The 23,637-nt window shown below is 40.9% G+C and overlaps 1 protein-coding gene across 1 annotated transcript; it reads right to left on the bottom strand.

The window, feature by feature from the left end:
* Window positions 1-562: 562 nt before the first annotated feature.
* LOC110890248 (CBL-interacting protein kinase 18) lies at window positions 563-3,916 on the bottom strand. Its single transcript, XM_022137844.2, has 2 exons — window positions 3,539-3,916; window positions 563-2,060 (listed from the first exon to the last, which is right to left on the bottom strand). Exon 2 carries the CDS (start codon window positions 2,002-2,004, stop codon window positions 676-678), a length of 1,329 nt encoding a protein of 442 aa, XP_021993536.1. The 5' UTR covers window positions 2,005-2,060; window positions 3,539-3,916; the 3' UTR covers window positions 563-675.
* Window positions 3,917-23,637: the final 19,721 nt, after the last annotated feature.

Here is a 23,637-nt window from a genome sequence, read left to right as displayed (position 1 = left end):
ATGTTTTTTACCATTTAATGTGATCATGTGAACTTGCAAGACATCAACCAAAAGTTAGGACCTTTTCCAAACTCACCTTTTTTTTTCCAATATGTGAAAGAGAAGAGATCCAGCACATTGTCATGTGATTCGATTAGATCAACGTCTACCCGAAAAGAATACCATCGTGTTCATACATACATACGTGTTTTTAAGATAACCATGACTGTTATTAGGGTTGTTTAACAAACTCGTGGCTCACACTCGTCTGTTGGCTTGCTTGTCTGCCTCGTCTAATTTAAATCCATAATTTTAATATATAAATTATAACCCAAACTTATAACACAAATTTTAATAATATTATAACTTTTTTAGTCTATATTTTGTGTTACGTGTACGTAAAAGATATTATTTTTTTACTTTTATATGTATCAATATGTGTAAAAAGTATAAAATTTAAAACTAACAAAAAATAACTTTTGACATGTTCAACCTATTTTCATTCTAGCTTTCCTTCTTTCTTTCTAGTTTTACTGGTTTCTCAAGTTAGGGAAGAAACGTAACCCGAAACAATCTATGCATATATATATATATGGGTCGAAATAACTATATTTTAAATTTTTGGCTAACGAAAGATATCAGATAGCCGAAAGTAAATGCAATGGAAAAAAATCAAGAAAACCGATCCTGCTTCTGCTACGGATGTTGTAGTACCTCATGTTGCTCCGGTTGTACTCGTTGATCTTGCTCAACACCTTGCATATTCCAACTAACATCTTGAAGTGCAGGTCTTAAACGTTCATCTAACACCTTCTGATATTCCAATGTATCTCCATAACATTTCTTCACCTCAACCATATGTAAAGATGGAGCTAACTCAAAAATCTCCGCATCAATTGACAAAATTCCCTTTTTACCCTTGGTTGTCGCGTCCAGTTTCAACAACCCTGCTTCTCTTTTGCTCACTTTCATCCCCAAACATTTACCAATTTCTTCTAGTTTAGATCGAATAGCCGAAGCAGGCTGCCAAATGGCAAATCTTGCTTCTTTCTTTTGTACATGTTCTTCAAACAATGTCGTCAAATTATACCCCGGAGATAGAATAATAATATCAAATGCATTCATATTCGGAGGGTTCATCGAATCTTGATCTTCAGCAACATTTGTGATTGTGCCAGATCCTGAGGCCTTGTCCGCATTTTCCTCTTTCGAACATTTTCCCATTTTAAACCACGCATTTTCCTTAATTTTCGGAATTGTGATTCTGTTTACCGGATTTGGATCCAAGATTCGCGAGATCAACTTCCTTACGTCAGCTTGTAACCAACTTGGAAATCTAAACTCTGATTTCCCGATCTTTCTATACATTTCCACTAAATTTGAATCATGAAATGGAAGATAACCGGCCAATAAAACAAACAAGATCACCCCACAAGACCAAACATCCGCTTTATCCCCATCATACCCTCTTCGAGTAATCACTTCCGGTGCCACGTAAGCAGGGGTCCCACACGCGGTGTGTAACAACCCATCTTCACGCTTAGATTCAGCAAGCGCACTTAACCCAAAATCAGAAACTTTTAAATCCTCATTCTCGTCTAGTAACAAGTTTTCTGGTTTTAAATCGCGATGATAGACCCCTCTGCTATGGCAAAAATCTACAGCATCGATTAACTGATGAAAATATCTACGCGCCGTTTGCTCTTTTAGCTTTCCATTCGCCACCTTATCGAAAAGCTCACCCCCTTTTGCGTACTCTAATGCAAAATATATTTTTGTTTTGGTAGCCATGACTTCATAAAGTTGTAAGATGTTAGGGTGTCTCACTAGTTTCATAATAGATATTTCTCTCTTGATTTGGTTAACAAGCCCGACGTGTATCACCTTCTCTTTGTCTATTACCTTAATTGCAACGCTTTGGCCCGTTGTTAAATTGCGCGCGAAGTAAACCTTAGCGAACGTGCCTTGACCAAGCAATCGCCCTAACTCGTATCTTTCCATCAGGATATTCTCTTTGATGTCCATATTTTCTTGTGTAGCGGATCTTAAATATGTAATGATCCAAGGCTAGACATCAGAATCTGAAAACAAACATGTTTTTGCTTTTTAATACAATAGATGAAAAAGGCTGCTAAATGGGTCGTGTTTGCATTGAAGATTGGTCGGTCGCACGAACCCAAAAATTTTACACAAACCCTAGCGCGGCATGTGTATGCTCAGGTGGACACCGGACACGAACGCGAACACGAACACATCATCGACATGTTTAATCCGAAAAATAATAATAAATTTTATTCCATATTAATATTTAAAAATTCGACATTTACATATTATGAAAAAGTGTATCGTACAAAATGCCTTAACGTACGAGCGTATGCTATGGCAAGTTCGCACGTTATAACCCCAGAAAGGAAATCTCGCATGTTGTAAAAAACCAAAGATCGCATGTTATAAAAAAAAAGTTCGCATGTTAAAAAAAATTAAAATTCGCATGTTAAAAAAAAAAAAAAAAACCAAAATCACTTGTTCAAAAAAAAATCGCATGTTGATACTGCATCTCGTAAGCAGCGTACGTTAAGGCAATTTGTACAATAACCGGCCTCTACATATTATTTTTATTTCTTTAAAGTCATTGATTTTTGACATAAAAGTTACCCGAACATATTCCAAAAAAACTAATAATATAAATACAAAACTCAAACAGGTCAACACATGAACCTGACAGATTGACACGACCACCACCCGTGTAGCTAAGCGTGTTCACATGTTCTACTCCGAAAGTAACCCCAACCCATTTAGCCTAAACCCAAATATGCGAATTTCGTTTTAGTTTCATGTCCGCCGTGTTGGGAAATTCACAATAGATATCATACAAAAATTTGATATGCAGAATCTGATTTGAATCATCTACCAAAAGAACTGATCTAATTACCATATTTCATCAAAGCTTTTTAATATGAACTCAAAACCACACCAAATTTAAATTCTCGCTATTAATTAGTGTTAAAGCAACAAATAAAATCTAAATCCAAAACCCAAAACAACAACTAATTATTACATTTTTAAAATTAATTATGTGTAAACTATACCAACTTATTTTTAAAATTTAATTTATTACATAAAATGCCAAATGATTTTAAGTTATTATATAAAACATAATTTAAATAACTAAAAAATAAATGGGCTAAACAGGTCAACACATGAACACAACCCGTTTGGCTAACCTAAACGCGTTTAACCCCAAAGTGACCGGAACCCATAAAGACTAAACCCAATCCGCGAATTTAGTGTTAGTTTCGTGTAGAAATTCACACTAGATTTCATGCTAAAACTTGATATGCATAATCTGATTTCAATGAATTACCAAATAAATTGATCTTATTAGCAAATTTATATAAAATAGCAAAATTGAACTCAATTTGCTAACCTAAACCCAAATTCTAAGACAAAACAATCACTTATTCGACATATATCTCTGAAGTGAACTACTGATAATCATATACATTATTGTAAATCATGATGAATAATGCTAAAAGGAGAAAATTGAATATAAACTTACCTGATTACGATTAGAGAGCTGGAGCAGAGACGAAGCTCAAAAAATATTGTGGTGTAATTTAGACAGACCCAAACACGATTAATATACATGGACTTGACACATGCAACTGCAATGGTTGATCATCATGAAAGGCTTTTGGTGTGCCCTGCTGAATATTCCTCGGTAAAGTTATGGCTTTAGTCCCTCTACTTTCGTTGTCTTTCATGTTTACGGTGGTTTTTGTTTGTCTGCGGCTGGCTTCTAGGGCTCCTATGCTTGGATTTTCTTCCACAGAAAAATTTTGTTTAATTATGTAATTTCATATTAAAACAAAAACAAGATACGTTTGAAACAAGATTTGTTTGTATCCATTCGTCACATGATGTTGCAAAACAGAAGAATATATCAATTAGGTTTTATGTTGCTTGTACAATAGTTTGCTGAATTTTTAATTAATTATATGAGTTTGATGAAATAATCAGGGCAATATAAAGGTAGGAGAAAAGTGAAGCAAGACGGGTAAAAAAGTACAAATACTAGGATGACAATCCTACCTAATCCACCCCTAGTCATGCCTAACCTTGTTGATTAAGTAAATGCGATAAGTAACTATTCCAACAAACACACATGACATAGGCTACATGGTATGGTAATGGTCCTCCCTTGGAGGATGGTCCGTCACGTAAGCGCCACGTAGGATGAAACAAAAAGGATGAAGGTATGAAAATAGGGGGATGGACGTAAAAAGTATATGTATATATTGTATGTATAGGTGTGTGAGAGAGGGGGAGGGATAGTATTTGTCCTTTTATGAACCGTCTCAAACGTCTGCCAGAGGACGGGGGGGGGGGGGGGGGGGGGGGTCACACCCCAACCGATAGCGGAATCATCGGGGCATGACACTGAGCAAAACAGATTGTCCAGAAGTTTCCACAACAACTATCATTACCATTTAGTTTAAATAATACGTCCCATACCGTATCCCAAACAGTAAAACAAATTATTACAGAATACAACTAGTCAATTACTCTGTTCCGACAACTCAGATTCAAATATAATAATAAATACTGTTTGTTTGCATCTAAAGACCCCTATCTTGACCATGACAGACAACTATTTGTTGGGGGGCTCTAGAGCTTTATTCTAGCCTCGCTTCCCTAGCAAGTAAACACCTTAAACACCTGTCACATACGTTAAAATAAAGTCAATACATATAATGTAAAGGTGAGCATATGTCACACCCTGGCTTTGCGGAAGCGTGGTTAATTTGTGTGACTTCTTAATACCATAGCTTATTCATAACAAAGCTATATGAGTTTAAAACATGCAAGATCATCCATTGAAAATAAAGTAATAAAACATTGTCTTAACGGGTAAACACCCGACAACCACAACTTGTCTAATACATTACAACCACAAACTTTAAAATAAACACGGTTCGGGGACTGTGACTTGTCCAGGAAAGAGTCACAAGTCTCGAACCCTGGATGACCTCGGGCCTAATGCAGCGGAGAAAACAAACCATACCGCGCCAGATCGTTAGTTTCCTGAAATACATGTAAGTTGAAAAATCAACAATAATGTTGAGCGAGTTCATGTGTAAGTGAGTATGTAAAACATTTGTGAGTATGAAAATAGTTGTGGTATGTAGCAGTGTAAGAGGACTTGTGATCACCAATGGTTTGCAAGGCCACTGGCATATGTGAAGTGCAAATAGGGAGACTCAAACCTAGCAGATTTCGCCACGGCAAAGTATGTGGACAAAGTCACCCCACGGTCCATTTCTAGTTTGGCCGGGGGCTGGGCTCGCTACACCCAGATAGATCTACCGCTCCTGTCCCTCGGTCCCTACATGAGGACTAATGGCCCCATGTTGTTCCTATCCACTCACATGATCGTATAACACCTCCTTATGTTAAACATACCGTTGTAAAGTACTCGTAAATCATAGTAACATGTATTTCACCCCCGCAGTTAAGTAAACTGAAAACAGTTAAAGAAAAGGGGGACATGAACTCACAGTCGGTGCGTCTCTACCAAGTACTCCAAATCAGGCAGCTGTGCAACGACCTACATGTGCTAATTCTATTAGACGGACGGCCGTGCCTTAGCTTTATGGTTTAAGTTTTTGGGAAATAGTTAGACAACTATTCCGTGTTTACTTTTCGTATATACTTGGTAGTTAATCTCCTTCCCAATGATGGGGGATTTAATACATGTGCGTTCAAATTATATCATTAAGTCTCACTTAATATATACTCATTTCTAATTCCAAAATATAAATATTTTTCTCAAAAATATTATATTTTACTTCACATAATATTCTCCAAAAATAATACGTTTGGCAAAATACGCGTTCATGAATATTTCCGTATAATGCGTAAGTTACGTTTTAACGTTCGAGTGGTAATAGTAATTACCGGTGTAACTCATATAGTTATCGTAGAGGCGTTCGTATTATTATGGGTCTGTTAACGTTCGTAAATATTATTTTTACTCTAAAAATAATATTTATGTGTTTTTCATAAAATAATCATAAACAGTGTGGTGAAAATATATTTACTAAACGTATATTTTTCACGTTTAGTTTTGTGAAAATCCCACCTCCGATATTTTGTAAATAAAGTCATGGCGAGATTTATATTTCGAAAACATGTCAAAAATAATTCTAACACTTGTAGTGTAAACAATTTTAAGTGTTAGGTTTTTAGGAAAATTCCGCCAGAGTTTCCTCTGTAACTGGAGGTGGCCACGCTTTCAAGCATATCATTTTCTTTTACAAAATCAATTTCAACAACTTCTTTATTCAACCAACCAATTTCCGACACAACAAACTAGTCGACAAGTATGTAAATCGCATAATTACATGAACTTGTAGTTTTTCCGAAACTATAGTGTAAATCCCATTATATTTTGTGGATCTTTATATAAAGTAGCTTAATCTCGTAAAAAAAACCTCGTTTTTAGAATAAATCTATCTTTACAACTTCCCGTCATCTTTCAAAAAGATTGTTATTTTGTCGAAACTTTTCATTTCACAAGTGTTTATACACTTGTGGTTTGTGAAAATCATACTTGTTAGTGTGTCATCCGACTTTTAGAAAACATGATTTTCTCGACACTTGGTCCTACGAAAATACCACTTGGAGATACGTAGATCCGCTAGTTTTAAGTACTATTTTACAAGTAAAATACTTTTACACAAGTTCATGTTTCTCGTGTGGTAGAGTTTCACCTTTTAACCCTTGCACCATTTCAAACAAGCTTATGTCAAGATCCATGATCTTAACAAAGTCGGGTTAAACGATGATCCGAGCTACCACAACGTAGATCGGGCCTAGTTAATCACACAAAATAAATACTACAACTTTTACACCACTTATGATCTTTTAACCAACAAGATTCATGTTTTAGTAGACTTTAAAGCTTCAAAAGATAAGTTTCCGCATTTTAACCGTTACAAATCTTATTAACCACCTTAGATTAGTTCGAGAGAGTGATTTAAGTGTTATACCTCTAGCTCGAGGCTAGGGAAGAATCTATGCGAAAAAGAGGCGGTTAATAGCGTTGTGGTGAGGTTCTTGCGATTCCGTATGCACCGAGCCTCCTTATGCGTGACCCTTCACACTTGTAAGTATGTATAATGCCTTGAAAGAAATTGAAAGTGGGTGGAAGTGGTTGGTGGTTCTCGGCCGTAAGCAAAGAAAAGGGGAAAGAAATTGATTTTTTTTTGTTAAGTGTTGAAATGGTGGTAAGCTTTAGTTTATAAGCAATTCTATAAACCATACAATTCTATTATCCACTAAATATTATGTACCCTAGAATTTAGACAAGCAAGATTAAACTATTCAAAAGTTTATGGTGGAGGTTTCCTAGAGAAACCGATCGGAATTAAATGGGGGCAATATGGTTTGAATTCAACCTCTTAGTTAGTAATTAGTTTGATTCTAGTTAGATAAGTTTTAGAAAAATAACTGAGTTATTAGTGTGTAGTAATTATAGCGGGTGTTAGGGTATTCGGGGACCCTAACGGGCTCAGAAAAAAAAAGAAAACAATATAAATGACAATATTGTTATGTCCCGGGTAAAGTCCGGTTGTTCGGTTGGATATCAATCCGTTAGAGTGCTAAATAAATATTTAAAGTGTCGTTAATATTATTTTTAGTGACCCATTAATTCACCAACATTTTGGAAGGTGTCTAGTAATATTTTTCCAACTTTTTGCACTTTACTAGTTTAGATAAATGCTGAATTTTATTTAAAGTGCAGAATTTTTGTACTCAAAGTACGTTTTAGGCACATCCGGTCACTGTAACTTATTCCTAGTGACACAGTTCTACAACCCTTATACCCCTACACTCACTATGGGTGTAGTAAAATATTTCTGGCTTATACAGGCCTTAGAGGCAGTGCCTGCCTGATGCTGGCTTTATCAGCATGTTCAATAGGTTATCCGTTCATAGTGCTACTGTGCTTTTGTGCATCATGTTTGTCACTAGAGTTCAGCATGTAAATAATGTAGTGACGGAAATCAAAGTATGATGCAGGTATGTACAAGTATCATCAGTCAAGTAGCAGTTCATCAGTAATTTCAAGTAAGCACAGTAATTAAGCAGCAATTAATTATTAATTAAACCGTACGGATACCTGGTTTAGTGAGGGTTGTCACATTCTCCCCCCGTTAGGAAAATTTCGTCCCGAAATTTTAAGTTCTGCTTGTAGAAGCAGGATTCTTAGGAAATAAGTGGGGGTATTTTCTTTCATCCGGTCCTCACGCTCCCAGGTGAATCCAGGACTATGTCTAGCATTCCAACGAACTTTGACGAACTTGACACTGCTCCGGCGGGTCTTGTTCACTTTCCAATCCATGACCTCAACAGGTTCTTCAACGAAGTGGAGCGTGTCGTCAACATGAATTTCGTCGGTAGGAATGGCAACGGTATCTTGAGTTGGACTCTTCTTCAAATTGGATACATGAAATGTATCGTGAACACCATTCAGTTCGGCAGGTAGGTCCAACTTGTATGCTACGGTCCCAATTCTTTCCAAAATTTTGAAAGGACCAATGTAGCGCGGATTCAACTTCCCACGCTTCCCAAAGCGTGCCACCCCCTTCCAGGGTGATACCTTCAACAAAACCATATCTCCAACCTCGAACTCTTGAGGTTTCCTGCTTCGATCTGCGTAGGCTTTCTGCCGGTCACGAGCCGCACTAATGCAATCTCGGATCTGTGCGATCTTATCGGTGGTTTCCTGGACTACTTTAGGACCAACCAACTGTCTATCACCGGCGTCAGACCAACAGAGCGGTGATCTGCACTTGCGCCCATATAAAGCATCGAATGGCGCGGCACCAATACTGGTGTGGTAGCTGTTGTTGTATGAAAACTCAACTAGGGGTAAATGCTTATCCCAGCTACCGCCCAAATCCATAACACATGCTCTCAGCATGTCCTCCAACGTCTGAATCGTCCGCTCGCTTTGACCGTCGGTCTGCGGGTGAAACGCGGTGCTCATATTCAACCTTGAGCCAAAGGCTTCCTGGAAGGATTGCCAAATCCTTGATACGAACCTTCCGTCTCTATCGGAGATAATCGAGAGAGGTACTCCATGGCGTGTAACAATCTCTCTCATGTAGATTTCAGCCAGCTTGCTCGTATTATCCTTCTCGCGGATAGGCAAGAAGTGTGCTGACTTCGTTAATCGATCCACTATCACCCAGATAATGTCATGGCCTCTAGGCGTTCTTGGCAATTTTGTAACAAAATCCATGGAGATTTGTTCCCACTTCCACTTGGGAATCTCTGGCTGTTGCAGAAGTCCTGAAGGCTTCTGGTATTCTGCCTTAACCTTGGCGCATGTTAAACATTTGCTCACATAAACAACAACATCGCCTTTCATCCTAGGCCACCAATAATAATCTTTAAGATCTTGGTACATCTTATCCGCTCCAGGATGGATAGAGTACCGCGACTTGTGAGCTTCATCGAAAATAACCTTCCTTAGATCACCAAACAAAGGAACCCATATCCTTTTCTCAAAACTTAACGTTCCTTCCTTGTTTGGCACCAATAACTTTTCCATCCCACGGAGATACTCTTCTGCAAGGTTTCTTTCCTTGAGAGCTTCTTTCTGCGTTGCACGAATGCGCGAGGAAAGATCGGTTTGAATAATCATTTCCAAAGCCCTAACCCTTATGGGCTTGATTCTCTCTCTTCGACTTAGGGCATCGGCGACCACATTCGCCTTTCCTGGATGATACTTTATCTCGCAGTCGTAGTCGTTCAACAACTCGACCCATCCTCTTTGCCTCATATTCAACTCCTTCTGGTTGAATATATGCTGGAGGCTCTTGTGATCTGTGAAGATCGTACACTTCGTACCATAAAGGTAGTGTCTCCAGATCTTTGAAGTAAAAACTACTGCGTCTAGCTCCAAATCGTGGGTGGTATAGTTCTTTTCGTGTACCTTCAGTTGGCGTGACGCGTAGGCAATAACCTTCTGGCGTTGCATCAACACACAACCCAATCCTTGACGCGATGCGTCGCAGTATACCACAAAATCATCTGTACCTTCCGGTAGAGCTAAGATTGGCGCGTTGCAAAGCTTATCCTTCAATATCTGAAATGCTTCCTCCTGTTTGATCCCCCAATCAAACTTCTTGTCCTTCTGCGTGAGGAACGTCAATGGTTGAGCGATCTTTGAAAAATTCTCAACGAACCTTCGGTAATATCCAGCCAAACCCAAGAACTGCCGAATCTCGGTTGGCGTCTTTGGCGTTTCCCAATCCTTGATCGCCTCGATCTTGGTGGGATCCACGTGGATTCCATCTCCATTTACCACGTGCCCAAGGCATTGGACTTCGTGTAGCCAAAACTCGCACTTAGAGGATTTGGCATACAGCTGCTCTTTCTTTAGCAGTTCCAAAATAGCTCTTAGATGCTGTTCGTGCTCAGCCTTTGTTCTTGAATAAATCAAGATGTCGTTGATAACACAATCATGAACTTGTCCGAGTACGGCTTGCAAACTCTATTTATCAAGTCCATAAACACTGCAGGTGCGTTGTCAAACCAAACGGCGTAACAAGGAACTCGTAGTGTCCATAACGAGTTCTGAAGGCTGTCTTCGGGATACTTTCCTCTTGTATCCTTAACTGATGGTATCCAGATCGAAGATCGATCTTGGAGTAAAAGCTTGAACCTTGGAGTTGATCAAACAGATCATCAATTCTTTGCAGAGGGTATCTATTCTTGATCGTCGGCTTGTTCAGCTCCTGGTAGATGATGTTTATCTGAAAAATCATCATCCTTCTTTTTTACGAGTAGTAATGGGGTTACCCCAAAAGGGAATTTTGGTCTGTTATCCTCCTTCTCTATCCATTGCTAAAACTTCTCTGTCAATCCTTGCATCTCTGAAAATGTAAGACGCTACGATGCATTAACTACGGGTGAAGTGCCTGGGATCAGATTGACACGGGATTCGACTAATCGTTGAGGAGACGGTTCCGGCAAGTCTTCGAGGAAGACTTCGAGGTATTCTCCAATCACAGAGATATCTTCGGGTTTTGGTTCTTCGGCTTCTTTTTCCACGTCATGAGCCAAGAATGCAACACATCCTTTGTGCGAAAATTTTTGTGTCTTCTTTGCCTGATAATCCGTAGGAGCGTATCCTGCTCCTATGAATCACAATCATTCCTCCGTTCGTCATCGGGGTGCGGATGACAATCTCCGCCGGGTTGTTCGACAACCAGTCCATCCCAATTATCACATTGAAGCTTCCGTTAGGCTTGTTCTATCGAGAACTGGGCATCTAGGTTACTTACTACTAAGACAACTATATTTTCTGAAGCTAAAATTTGACAATACTGTCAAATAGAGTGTAATATTGACTATTATGAGACGTACCGATATCCACGCTTGGATTCTATCCACGTGCCTGAGTGTTCTTAGGGCAATACTTCCTGAAATGTCCCACATCACCGCAATTAAAACATGCTTGGCCACAGCCTTGATCGTCACCATCCCTGCCTTGATAGTTGTTGTCGTTGTTACTTCCTCCGCGATTTCCGTTACCATCTTGACCTCTATTTCCATGTTCAGTACCTTGCCGACATGTTTCCTTGACATGTCCCACCTTGCCACAGTTACCACATTTTCCATATCTACACCGCCCGTTATGGTGACGTCGAAAGTTGTCGCACTTTGGTAGGATACCCGTGTACTCTTTTCTCTTTTTGGCCTTGTCGTCGCTACTCGACTGGGTGCCCTGTTTGAAATTCGCCAACTTCCTCTTGTTGTCCCCAGATGACTCTACATGAGTCTCCTTCTTCTCCTCAGAGGCTGAAAATTTGTTCATCCTGATTGCCTCTTCCGTCAAGGCTACACTTAGATTGATGGCCTTAGAGATTGTGGCAGGCTTTTATGCCGTTACCATGCTCATGATTTGGGGTGCCAATCCCCAAATGAAACGCTCAATCCTTTTAAACTCCGGATCTACCATGTAAGGAACGATACGCGATAGAACTTGGAACTTCTCCACACACTCAGCTATTTTTGGACCTTCCATCTTCAAGTTCCAGAACTCAGTTTCTACCTTCTGTCTTTCTGTTCTCGAACAATACTTTTATGCATTAGCTCTTTCAGCTCGTCCCACGAGAGAGCGTACGCAGCAGCCTCGCCCATGGTCTGAACCTGAAGTTTCCACCATGACAGAGCCCCATCTCGGAACAGCCCGGAAATGTACGTGACCTGATCTCTTGGGGCGCATTTGCTTGCACGCAAAACAGTGTCCGTCTTCTCAATCCAGCGTAGGAAGGCTACGGCACCCCCAGTGCCGTCGAAATGTAGGGGCTGGCAGCCTAAGAACTGCTTGTAGGTGCAGCCGTTGGATGGGTTATTTCCTGAGGTACCTCCGTTGCGCTCGGAGTGATGGGCCTCGTATTGTGCGATGACTGCAGCAATGATTCCCTGAAGTTCCGCCTCATTGGTGGGTATGCGTACATCCCGTTTTGGAGGCATCTTCCTATGATGATTGTACGGGTCAGGTCATAGTAAGTAAAGTGTACGTAAGTATACAACAATATCAACACATAACATCTCATGTTATAAATAAATCTCTACAATGGTTGAGGGCTTCGAGGTAGTAACCATGCCCCTGATCTGGGGTGCAAGTCCCCAAATGAATCATTTCATCCTTTTGAACTCCGGTTTGACTAAGTAGGGGAACGACCCTAGACAAGTCGTGAGATTGCTGGATGCATTCAGGAGTCTCTGGTCCGTCCATTTTCAAATTCCAGGACTCTATCTCAAGCTTCTGAATTCCAGTCTTAGAACCACATTTCTCTTCCATCATCTCCTTGAGCTCATCCCAGCTCAGTACATAAGCAACATCTATGTTAAGGGCCCGAACTTGATGGTCCCACCATGAGAGTGTGCCGTCTAGAAATGACCCCGAGGTAAAGGTATCACTCTGTTGGGGCGAACAGTTAGTCATTCTTAGGATGGAGTCAATCTTTTCGGGCCAACGAACAAATGTAACGGCGCCTCCTGTTCCGTCGAAGTTCAAAGGCTTGTAGTTCAGGTGCTGCTTATAGGTGCAGTCAGCTGGGGGGGGGGGGTTATTTCCAGTAGTGCCCTTGCTGTGCTAAAAGCGGAGAGCTTCATGTCATGCAATTGTCGGTGAGTCGCGTTTTTGCAGCTCGGCTTCTATCCTTGGCAACGTACTGGTGTTTGTGTCATGCCTGGGTGGCATTCTCTTTTGCCGAAGTGGCATGGAGCGGGTTAGGCATCATCTCAATAGCACCATAAGCCATCATGTACTCACCCAATTTTACACAATGTATGGGTGGAGAAATAAAATTTTTTTTTTTTTTGAGCCTTCACATAGGCTTGCCAATTTGGCTTGTTGCTAGAAATAGGATGAACTCGAGGCTTGGTCATTCGTGTTCGAGTTATTTCCTGCTACATTGGTTTCATTAGCTTGACCCGCAGAGTCCACCAGGATTTCTGTGCACTACAAGTCGTTATTACGTGGGCCCCCGTAATAATAAATTGTCTTGCACAGTTACCCCAAATTTTCTCTCATCCAAGCAGATGATCAATCAAGGAGCAACAGCAGGTGCGTCGGTATGAACAAGGTCATGCTCTAATGCGGTGTTAGGAGCGACGCCTGGCTCAGGGGCCACGACTGGCTCCGGATCAACAAACTCCATCTCAAAATCAGCTGGATCAACCATCACAGGGGGTTACAGGATCCTCCAAGGGCTGGCCTAAGCGTATGAACTCAAGGTCATGGTCTGGATCAAAACCAGATGGAAGAACAGGATCACCCTCAATACTGTGATCAAACTCAAAGCTATGTGCGGGAACCGGTGCAGCTGATGATGGCGTACCAGGGTCGGCGTCGTGTGAATGGTGTTGCACTGCCTGTATATGCGAAAATGCGGATGTCAGGAACTCAAATGAGTCTGGGACAGGGGAATGGGCATGAGTTTCCCCTGCAGAAGCGTCCGCAAGCAGTAGGCTAATACCAGCAGCAATGGGGTCTCGCCCTCGAATGGGTCCTCCTCTAGTAGATCGTTACCGTCGTCAGAGGCCACGTTGGGGGGCATATCAACAACAGGATAAGCGGCAAGGGGCACAGGAGCAGAGATCACCGCGAGTGGCAAATTCCCAACAAGATGGCCATCAGTAGGCTCTGCTACGACTTTAGGCAGCGCGAAGGGCTGAACGTCGTCATTGTCTGTGCCGGTAGTATCGGAAATGTGCACCTCGTGCTTCGATGTACTATGTCGTCTAATGCTATGTAGTGTCAATCTTTCTTGTACATGATGAAAGCATGACATTTGTAACACATATATGTATAACAGTCAATCACATCCACATATAAACATGTTAGTCAGCAATAAGCAATCAAATAATTCTCCTAGTCCCACTAGCCTCCCAGCCTCCCAGACTGATATTCCTAGTCCCACTAGCCAAATTCCTCCCAGTCTCTAAGACTGCTCTATCATCCACCTCGACCTCCTAGATCGTGCCTCGGCCTCCATGACCGAGCCTCAGCCTTCATGACTGAGCCTACTCTTCCTAGTCTCACTAGCCATCTACCTCGATCTCTAAGATCGAGCCTCGGCCTCCAAGACCGAGCCTCAGCCTCCAAGACTGAGCCTAAAATAATAAAATGTGCTCAACATGTGTTTGTAAAAACGTTTTGGATCTGGACTTAAGTGGTATGCAGTAAAAATGTTTTTCGTGAGAGCCCTAGTGATCATAGTCTAGACTCAAGAAAGATCCTAGTTCGCTATGATCAGAGCTCTGATACCAAGCTGTCACACCCTGGCTTTGCGGAAGCGTGGTTAATTTGTGTGACTTCTTAATACCATAGCTTATTCATAACAAAGCTATATGAGTTTAAAACATGCAAGATCATCCATTGAAAATAAAGTAATAAAACATTGTCTTAACGGGTAAACACCCGACAACCACAACTTGTCTAATACATTACAACCACAAACTTTAAAATAAACACGGTTCGGGGACTGTGACTTGTCCAGGAAAGAGTCACAAGTCTCGAACCCTGGATGACCTCGGGCCTAATGCAGCGGAGAAAACAAACCATACCGCGCCAGATCGTTAGTTTCCTGAAATACATGTAAGTTGAAAAATCAACAATAATGTTGAGCGAGTTCATGTGTAAGTGAGTATGTAAAACATTTGTGAGTATGAAAATAGTTGTGGTATGTAGCAGTGTAAGAGGACTTGTGATCACCAATGGTTTGCAAGGCCACTGGCATATGTGAAGTGCAAATAGGGAGACTCAAACCTAGCAGATTTCGCCACGACAAAGTATGTGGACAAAGTCACCCCACGGTCCGTTTCTAGTTTGGCCGGGGGCTGGGCTCGCTACACCCAGATAGATTTACCGCTCCTGTCCCTCGGTCCCTACATGAGGACTAATGACCCCATGTTGTTCCTATCCACTCACATGATCGTATAACACCTCCTTACGTTAAACATACCGTTGTAAAGTACTCGTAAATCATAGTAACATGTATTTCACCCCCGCAGTTAAGTAAACTGAAAACAGTTAAAGAAAAGGGGGACATGAACTCACAGTCGGTGCGTCTCTACCAAGTACTCCAAATCAGGCAGCTGTGCAACGACCTACATGTGCTAATTCTATTAGACGGACGGCCGTGCCTTAGCTTTATGGTTTAAGTTTTTGGGAAATAGTTAGACAACTATTCCGTGTTTACTTTTCGTATATACTTGGTAGTTAATCTCCTTCCCAATGATGGGGGATTTAATACATGTGCGTTCAAATTATATCATTAAGTCTCACTTAATATATACTCATTTCTAATTCCAAAATATAAATATTTTTCTCAAAAATATTATATTTTACTTCACATAATATTCTCCAAAAATAATACGTTTGGCAAAATACGCGTTCATGAATATTTCCATATAATGCGTAAGTTACGTTTTAACGTTCGAGTGGTAATAGTAATTACCGGTGTAACTCATATAGTTATCGTAGAGGCGTTCGTATTATTATGGGTCTGTTAACGTTCGTAAATATTATTTTTACTCTAAAAATAATATTTATGTGTTTTTCATAAAATAATCATAAACAGTGTGGTGAAAATATATTTACTAAACATATATTTTTCACGTTTAGTTTTGTGAAAATCCCACCTCCGATATTTTGTAAATAAAGTCATGGCGAGATTTATATTTCGAAAACATGTCAAAAATAATTCTAACACTTGTAGTGTAAACAATTTTAAGTGTTAGGTTTTTAGGAAAATTCCGCCAGAGTTTCCTCTGTAACTGGAGGTGGCCACGCTTTCAAGCGTATCATTTTCTTTTACAAAATCAATTTCAACAACTTCTTTATTCAACCAACCAATTTCCAACACAACAAACTAGTCGACAAGTATGTAAATCGCATAATTACATGAACTTGTAGTTTTTCCGAAACTATAGTGTAAATCCCATTATATTTTGTGGATCTTTATATAAAGTAGCTTAATCTCGTAAAAAAAACCTCGTTTTTAGAATAAATCTATCTTTACAACTTCCCGTCATCTTTCAAAAAGATTGTTATTTTGTCGAAACTTTTCATTTCACAAGTGTTTATACACTTGTGGTTTGTGAAAATCATACTTGTTAGTGTGTCATCCGACTTTTAGAAAACATGATTTTCTCGACACTTGGTCCTACGAAAATACCACTTGGAGATACGTAGATCCGCTAGTTTTAAGTACTATTTTACAAGTAAAATACTTTTACACAAGTTCATGTTTCTCGTGTGGTAGAGTTTCACCTTTTAACCCTTGCACCATTTCAAACAAGCTTATGTCAAGATCCATGATCTTAACAAAGTCGGGTTAAACGATGATCCGAGCTACCACAACGTAGATCAGGCCTAGTTAATCACACAAAATAAATACTACAACTTTTACACCACTTATGATCTTTTAACCAACAAGATTCATGTTTTAGTAGACTTTAAAGCTTCAAAAGATAAGTTTCCGCATTTTAACCGTTACAAATCTTATTAACCACCTTAGATTAGTTCGAGAGAGTGATTTAAGTGTTATACCTCTAGCTCGAGGCTAGGGAAGAATCTATGCGAAAAAGAGGCGGTTAATAGCGTTGTGGTGAGGTTCTTGCGATTCCGTATGCACCGAGCCTCCTTATGCGTGACCCTTCACACTTGTAAGTATGTATAATGCCTTGAAAGAAATTGAAAGTGGGTGGAAGTGGTTGGTGGTTCTCGGCCGTAAGCAAAGAAAAGGGGAAAGAAATTGATTTTTTTTTTAAGTGTTGAAATGGTGGTAAGCTTTAGTTTATAAGCAATTCTATAAACCATACAATTCTATTATCCACTAAATATTATGTACCCTAGAATTTAGACAAGCAAGATTAAACTATTCAAAAGTTTATGGTGGAGGTTTCCTAGAGAAACCGATCGGAATTAAATGGGGGCAATATGGTTTGAATTCAACCTCTTAGTTAGTAATTAGTTTGATTCTAGTTAGATAAGTTTTAGAAAAATAACTGAGTTATTAGTGTGTAGTAATTATAGCGGGTGTTAGGGTATTCGGGGACCCTAACGGGCTCAGAAAAAAAAAGAAAACAATATAAATGACAATATTGTTATGTCCCGGGTAAAGTCCGGTTGTTCGGTTGGATATCAATCCGTTAGAGTGCTAAATAAATATTTAAAGTGTCGTTAATATTATTTTTAGTGACCCATTAATTCACCAACATTTTGGAAGGTGTCTAGTAATATTTTTCCAACTTTTTGCACTTTACTAGTTTAGATAAATGCTGAATTTTATTTAAAGTGCAGAATTTTTGTACTCAAAGTACGTTTTAGGCACATCCGGTCACTGTAACTTATTCCTAGTGACACAGTTCTACAACCCTTATACCCCTACACTCACTATGGGTGTAGTAAAATATTTCTGGCTTATACAGGCCTTAGAGGCAGTGCCTGCCTGATGCTGGCTTTATCAGCATGTTCAATAGGTTATCCGTTCATAGTGCTACTGTGCTTTTGTGCATCATGTTTGTCACTAGAGTTCAGCATGTAAATAATGTAGTGACGGAAATCAAAGTATGATGCAGGTATGTACAAGTATCATCAGTCAAGTAGCAGTTCATCAGTAATTTCAAGTAAGCACAGTAATTAAGCAGCAATTAATTATTAATTAAACCGTACGGATACCTGGTTTAGTGAGGGTTGTCACAGCATACAAGTTTGATAATAGCATATAGAGTTCGAAATAGTTACGCATAACGAGCACGCACACAGAGGAAAACGAAGCATGTTAATTATCGACATGGATCTATCGATACCAATGACTGCGGGTTGACTGCCCGAGGCAGTTCGCAATACATGATTACCACCGTAATCCATGCAAGTAATTGTCCTTAACAACCCCCGTGTGAACGGGTGCTGAGTCCAAACTATAGTACTACGTCGTTAAGGCAGGTAGACAGCATTCCACGTGTAAACATAACAACAAGCATTCATTTAGTCACGTAATACATGCAGAACGGTTAGCGTTAAAATGATTGAGTAGTGTGTTCGATTGTGATTTAGATAAGTAACGTATGTAACACCCAAAAGTGCTAAAGCAAAAAGGGTTCGAGTATACTCACAGCGGTTGATGGATTGAATGGAGCGCTTGAGAGTGGGGTTAGCCTGAATAGTTTGATAGCATAATGATGAGTAACGCGTAAAATGGTAACAAGTGATGATGGGTCGAACAGCCTGGTCGATCGAACGGTAGGTCGATCGAACGGGTTGTTTGTTCAGTTGGACAGTCCGTTCGGACAGCCTGTTCGATCGGCCGATAGGCTCGATCGGTTGGACTGTTCGAGTGGATTGTTTCTTCCTTTGAGTAGGATGTGTTTGTGTATGATGGCTTATCCTTTTGAAGTTTTCGTTGTAGTATTTGAGAACACTGAAGTGTTCTTACCTTTCAGGTCGATCGATCGAACAGTCTGTTCGATCGGCCGGCCTAACCGATCGGTTAGACACTTCAGTAGCAAGTCCTCAGCAGGATGTCACCTGATCGAACAACATGTTCGATCGAGTGGCATTCCAATCATCGAACGAGTTGAAAAAATTGATTAAGTGTTGAAGCATAGTATCTCATGATCCGAAGAGTAATGTTATCAAACAGATCGTTCGATCGAACATCACTTCGTTCAATACCATACATCATGAAATTGTCAAAGTGTGGGGCCATGTGCTAGCCGATCGGCTAGCCTGGTCGATCGGCTGACATGTCCGATCGGTTGGGCTGTTCGTTTTCGAACAGCCTGTTCGATCGGTCAGCATCCTGACCTGGTCGGCCTGTTCGTCTAACACTTGGCTGTTCTGATGGTTTTGACGTTATATCGAGGTATTTTGACAACGAGCTGAACCATGGCAACTTCGTTCTTACTTGTTCCCCTTGCTCGGACAGGAATCACCCAAGTCCGGCCGGTGAACGGTTCGGAATGGTAGTTTAACGTTTAACCTGAAATCGGTGAACCTTGTAGATAGAATCCGAATCTTGAACCACGCAACCATTAGAATGATTAGTGAGTTGGCTCAAGCTCCGTTTCTACCGGTTTGAAGGCATTGAGTGTAAAAGAGTTGAAAGAAAGTTGGAAATCCTTCTTTCAATCCTTCTTTCAATCCTTCACACCATGTAAATGTTCAGATCTGTAATAGATCTTAGTTTGTTTATGTGGAAATCGACTAGATCCAAGTGATTCTTGGTGGATTGAGGTCAAAACATGAAGTTCTTGAAGAACCATGATGACATCATCCTAGAATACCTAGATCTTGATGATTCACGGTTAGAAATCAAGATTTGAAAGATAGAAAGGTGTAGGAGGGTGTATTGATCAAGAAAGTACAAGATTTAGGATGAAAACTTACCGGGATTGAGAGAAATCGGAGAAATAGTGGAGAGCACGAGCTGGTCGGTCAGAGGGTTTCCAAAAGTTGAAAGAATGACAATGATAGGCCTATTTATAGGTTTCCAAAAGAGGAAAGAGCTAGCCGATCGGCCAGGCATCCCGATCGGACAGCCTGCTCGATCGGACAGTTCGTCCGATCGGCTGGGCTGTTCGATCGGCTAGGAGCCTGATCGATCAACAGCCTGCTTTGAGTGTTCGGTGCGACGAGTTCTGATATTTCGATTTCGATTAACGACAATACGAGTACGATAGAGTTTCCTATTCAAATTACTTTTAATCCCAACTACTATATCTACATACAAGCATCTATATTCCATGTTCGATTTCGATTTCGATTGAGTTCGATTGAGTTTCGAGTTTCGATTCGATTGATCACCACACATAACATAAAGTAAACACACACAAGTAACACGTAAGGCACACACACACACACGTAATATAACACCAAATTCGCATAATTCGAGTTTCGAGTTCGATTGATGATTTGATTAGCTTGATTATTGATTGATTAACTTTATCGTATTGTTACTTCCTACTATTCACAGTCGTAAAGCGTTTCGCGTCTATTAAACATTCGATTACTTCGATTCCTTGGATTGACAACACTTACTCCACATAATACAAAACATAAAATAGACTATTTACAGTCAAAGAAGTCAAACTTGACTTGGACTTTGACTTTGACTTTGACTTTGACATTCGAAAACACGGGGTGTTACAGCCTCCCCTTGTTTAGGGAATTTCGTCCCGAAATTAGGTTGAAAGCTGCACAGCACCGTGAATGATCTTACCAATTTCTCGCTTCAAATCTTCATTTAAACAACTGCGGGTACTTAGCCTTCATGTCGCTTTCGAGTTCCCAAGTGAACTCTGCGCCTCGTTTGCCTTCCCATCGGACTTTCACGATAGGGATGCGCGAGCGTCTAAGTTGCTTGGTTTAGCGATCCATGATTTCGACAGGCTTTTCTACGAAATGCATCGTTTCGTTTACTTGAAGGTCGTCGAGAGGTATAATCAGATCATGATCAGCTAGGCATTTTCGGAGATTTGACACATGGAAAGTTGGGTGGACATTACCAAGTTCCTCCGGTAATTCGAGTCTGTAGGCGACTTTTCCGATCCTTTCCAGAATCTTAAAAGGTCCAACATATCGAGGCGCTAGTTTCCCTTTCTTGCCGAATCTGACCACACCCTTCCAAGGTGATACCTTTAGGAGTACGTAGTCGCCAACGTCAAATTCAAGGGGCTTGCGTCTTCTATCGGCGTAACTTTTCTGTCTATCCCTGGCTTTCGACAAGTTGTCTCGAATCTGGAGGATTTTGTCAGTCATTTGCTGTAGTAACTCGGGACCAGTTAATTGCGAGTGACCGATCTCGTGCCACAGAATAGGCGAACGACATCTTCTTCCGTATAAAGCCTCGAATGGTGCCATTTGTATGCTGGCATGATAGCTGTTGTTGTACGAGAATTCGACTAACGGTAGGTATTTGTTCCAACTACCACCGAAGTCTATGACACACGCGCGGAGCATATCTTCAAGAGTACGAATTGTTCTTTCAGTCTGTCCGTTGGTTTGAGGATGGAATGCGGTACTTAGGTTAAGCGATGTACCGAGAGCTGCTTGAAACGTTTCCCACAATCGTGAAGTAAACCAAGCGTCACGGTCTGAAATGATGTCACGAGGCGTACCATGATTACAAATGATCTCGTCGGTGTAGTTTCGGGCTAGTCGTTCTACCTTGTAGTCTTCCCGTATTGGAAAGAAGTGGGCTGATTTGGTCAGACGATCAACTATAACCCAAATGCTGTCGTGACCTGATGGCGTGGGCGGAAGTTTGGTTATGAAATCCATAGCTATACTCTCCCACTTCCATATAGGGATTGGAGGTAGTTCGAGTAAGCCAGAAGGTCGTTGATGTTCAGCCTTAACTCTCGCACAAGTTAGGCAACTTCCAACATAGAGAGCAATATCTCGTTTCATGCACGGCGACCAGTACTTGTAGCGAAGGTCCTGGTACATTTTATCGGCACCAGGATGAATAAAATATCGGGATTTGTGGGCTTCGTCCATTATAATCTTTCGTAAATCGGTCCGCTTAGGGATCCAAATTCGGTCCAGATAATAGAAAATCCCATTTGCTTTGCTCACAAGCTGGGCTCCATCGTGATAAATCCTCTCTTTCTTCAAAGTGCGCTCGTTAAAACAAGCATGTTGGGCTTCGCGGATGAGGGTTTCGAGATCATGCTGGGCTTGGGTATTGCGAATACTGAGCAAATAACTCCGTCTGCTGAGCGCGTCGGCAACAACATTTGCCTTGCCTGGGTGATAACGAATCTCACAGTCGTAATCGTTAAGAAGTTCTACCCATCGGCGTTGACGCATGTTAAGCTCTTTCTGATTAAAGATGTGTTGTAAACTCCTGTGATCGGTGAAGATCGTACACTTGGTACCATACAGGTAGTGTCGCCAAATCTTCAATGCAAAAACAACTGCGCCTAGCTCGAGGTCATGGGTTGTATAGTTCTTCTCGTGGATTTTGAGCTGACGAGATGCGTAAGCTATAACATGGTCCCGTTGCATGAGAACACAGCCAAGGCGAAGGTTGGAAGCATCACAATAGACAATGAAATCGTTGTTTCCGTCGGGCAACGTGAGGACAGGAGCATTGTAGAGCATATGCTTGAGGGCTTGAAAGGCAGACTCTTGTTCAGTTCCCCACACAAAAGGCTTGTCCTTATGGGTATGGGCGGTAAGCGGCACAACGATCTTAGAGAATCCTTCGATAAATCGTCGATAATAGCCCGCTAGTCCGAGAAAAGAACAAACTTCAGACGGGTTCTTAGGCGTAATCCAGCTCTTAACTGCTTCAATCTTCGCGGGATCGACATGAATACCTTGACTATTAACGATGTGACCCAGAAACTGAACCTCCTCCAGCCAGAATTCGCACTTGGAGAACTTGGCATAGAGTTGATTCCCCTAGAGTAGCTCGAGAACCAAACGTAGATGTTGCGCATGTTCGGCTTTCGATTTGGAATAAATCAAGACATCGTCGTTGAACACGATGACGAAACGATCTAGAAATGGCTTACACACGCGATTCATCAGATCCATGAAAACTGTGGGTGCGTTGGTTAAACCAAAAGGCATAACAACGAATTCATAATGGTCGTATCGAGTTCGAAAAGCGGTTTTAGGGATGTCTTCCTCTTGGATGCGCAATTGATGATAGCCTGAACGTAGATTAATCTTCGAGAAACACTTGGCACCTTGCAGCTGATCAAACAAGTCATCGATTCGAGGCAAAGGGTATCGGTTCTTGATGGTTAGCTTATTCAACTCCCGATATTCGATGCACATCCTGAACGACCCATCCTTCTTTTTAATGAAAAGGACTGGTGCACCCCAAGGAAAGGTGCTTGGGCGAATAAAGCCTTTTTCGAGCAATTCCTGAAGTTAGTTCGAGAGTTCCCGCATTTCGGATGGAGCGAGTCGATAAGGAGCTTTGGCAACAGGGTTAGCTCCAGGAATAAGGTCGATACGAAAGTCGATATCACGACTTGGCGGTAGTCCGGGAAGATCATCAGGGAACACCTGAGGAAATTCAAGAACCACTGGAACGTCTTTGACTT

Source organism: Helianthus annuus, chromosome 11 (genome assembly GCF_002127325.2).
Source record: "Helianthus annuus cultivar XRQ/B chromosome 11, HanXRQr2.0-SUNRISE, whole genome shotgun sequence".
Taxonomy (NCBI): Eukaryota; Viridiplantae; Streptophyta; class Magnoliopsida; order Asterales; family Asteraceae; genus Helianthus; species Helianthus annuus.
Note: the sequence above shows the minus strand (reverse complement) of the source record. Positions and strands in the feature narration are given on the sequence as shown.

Coding starts and splice junctions, on each gene's coding strand:
- LOC110890248 (XM_022137844.2), bottom strand. CDS start 2,004: ATGGACATCAAAGAGAATATCCTGATGGAAAGATACGAGTTAGGGCGA.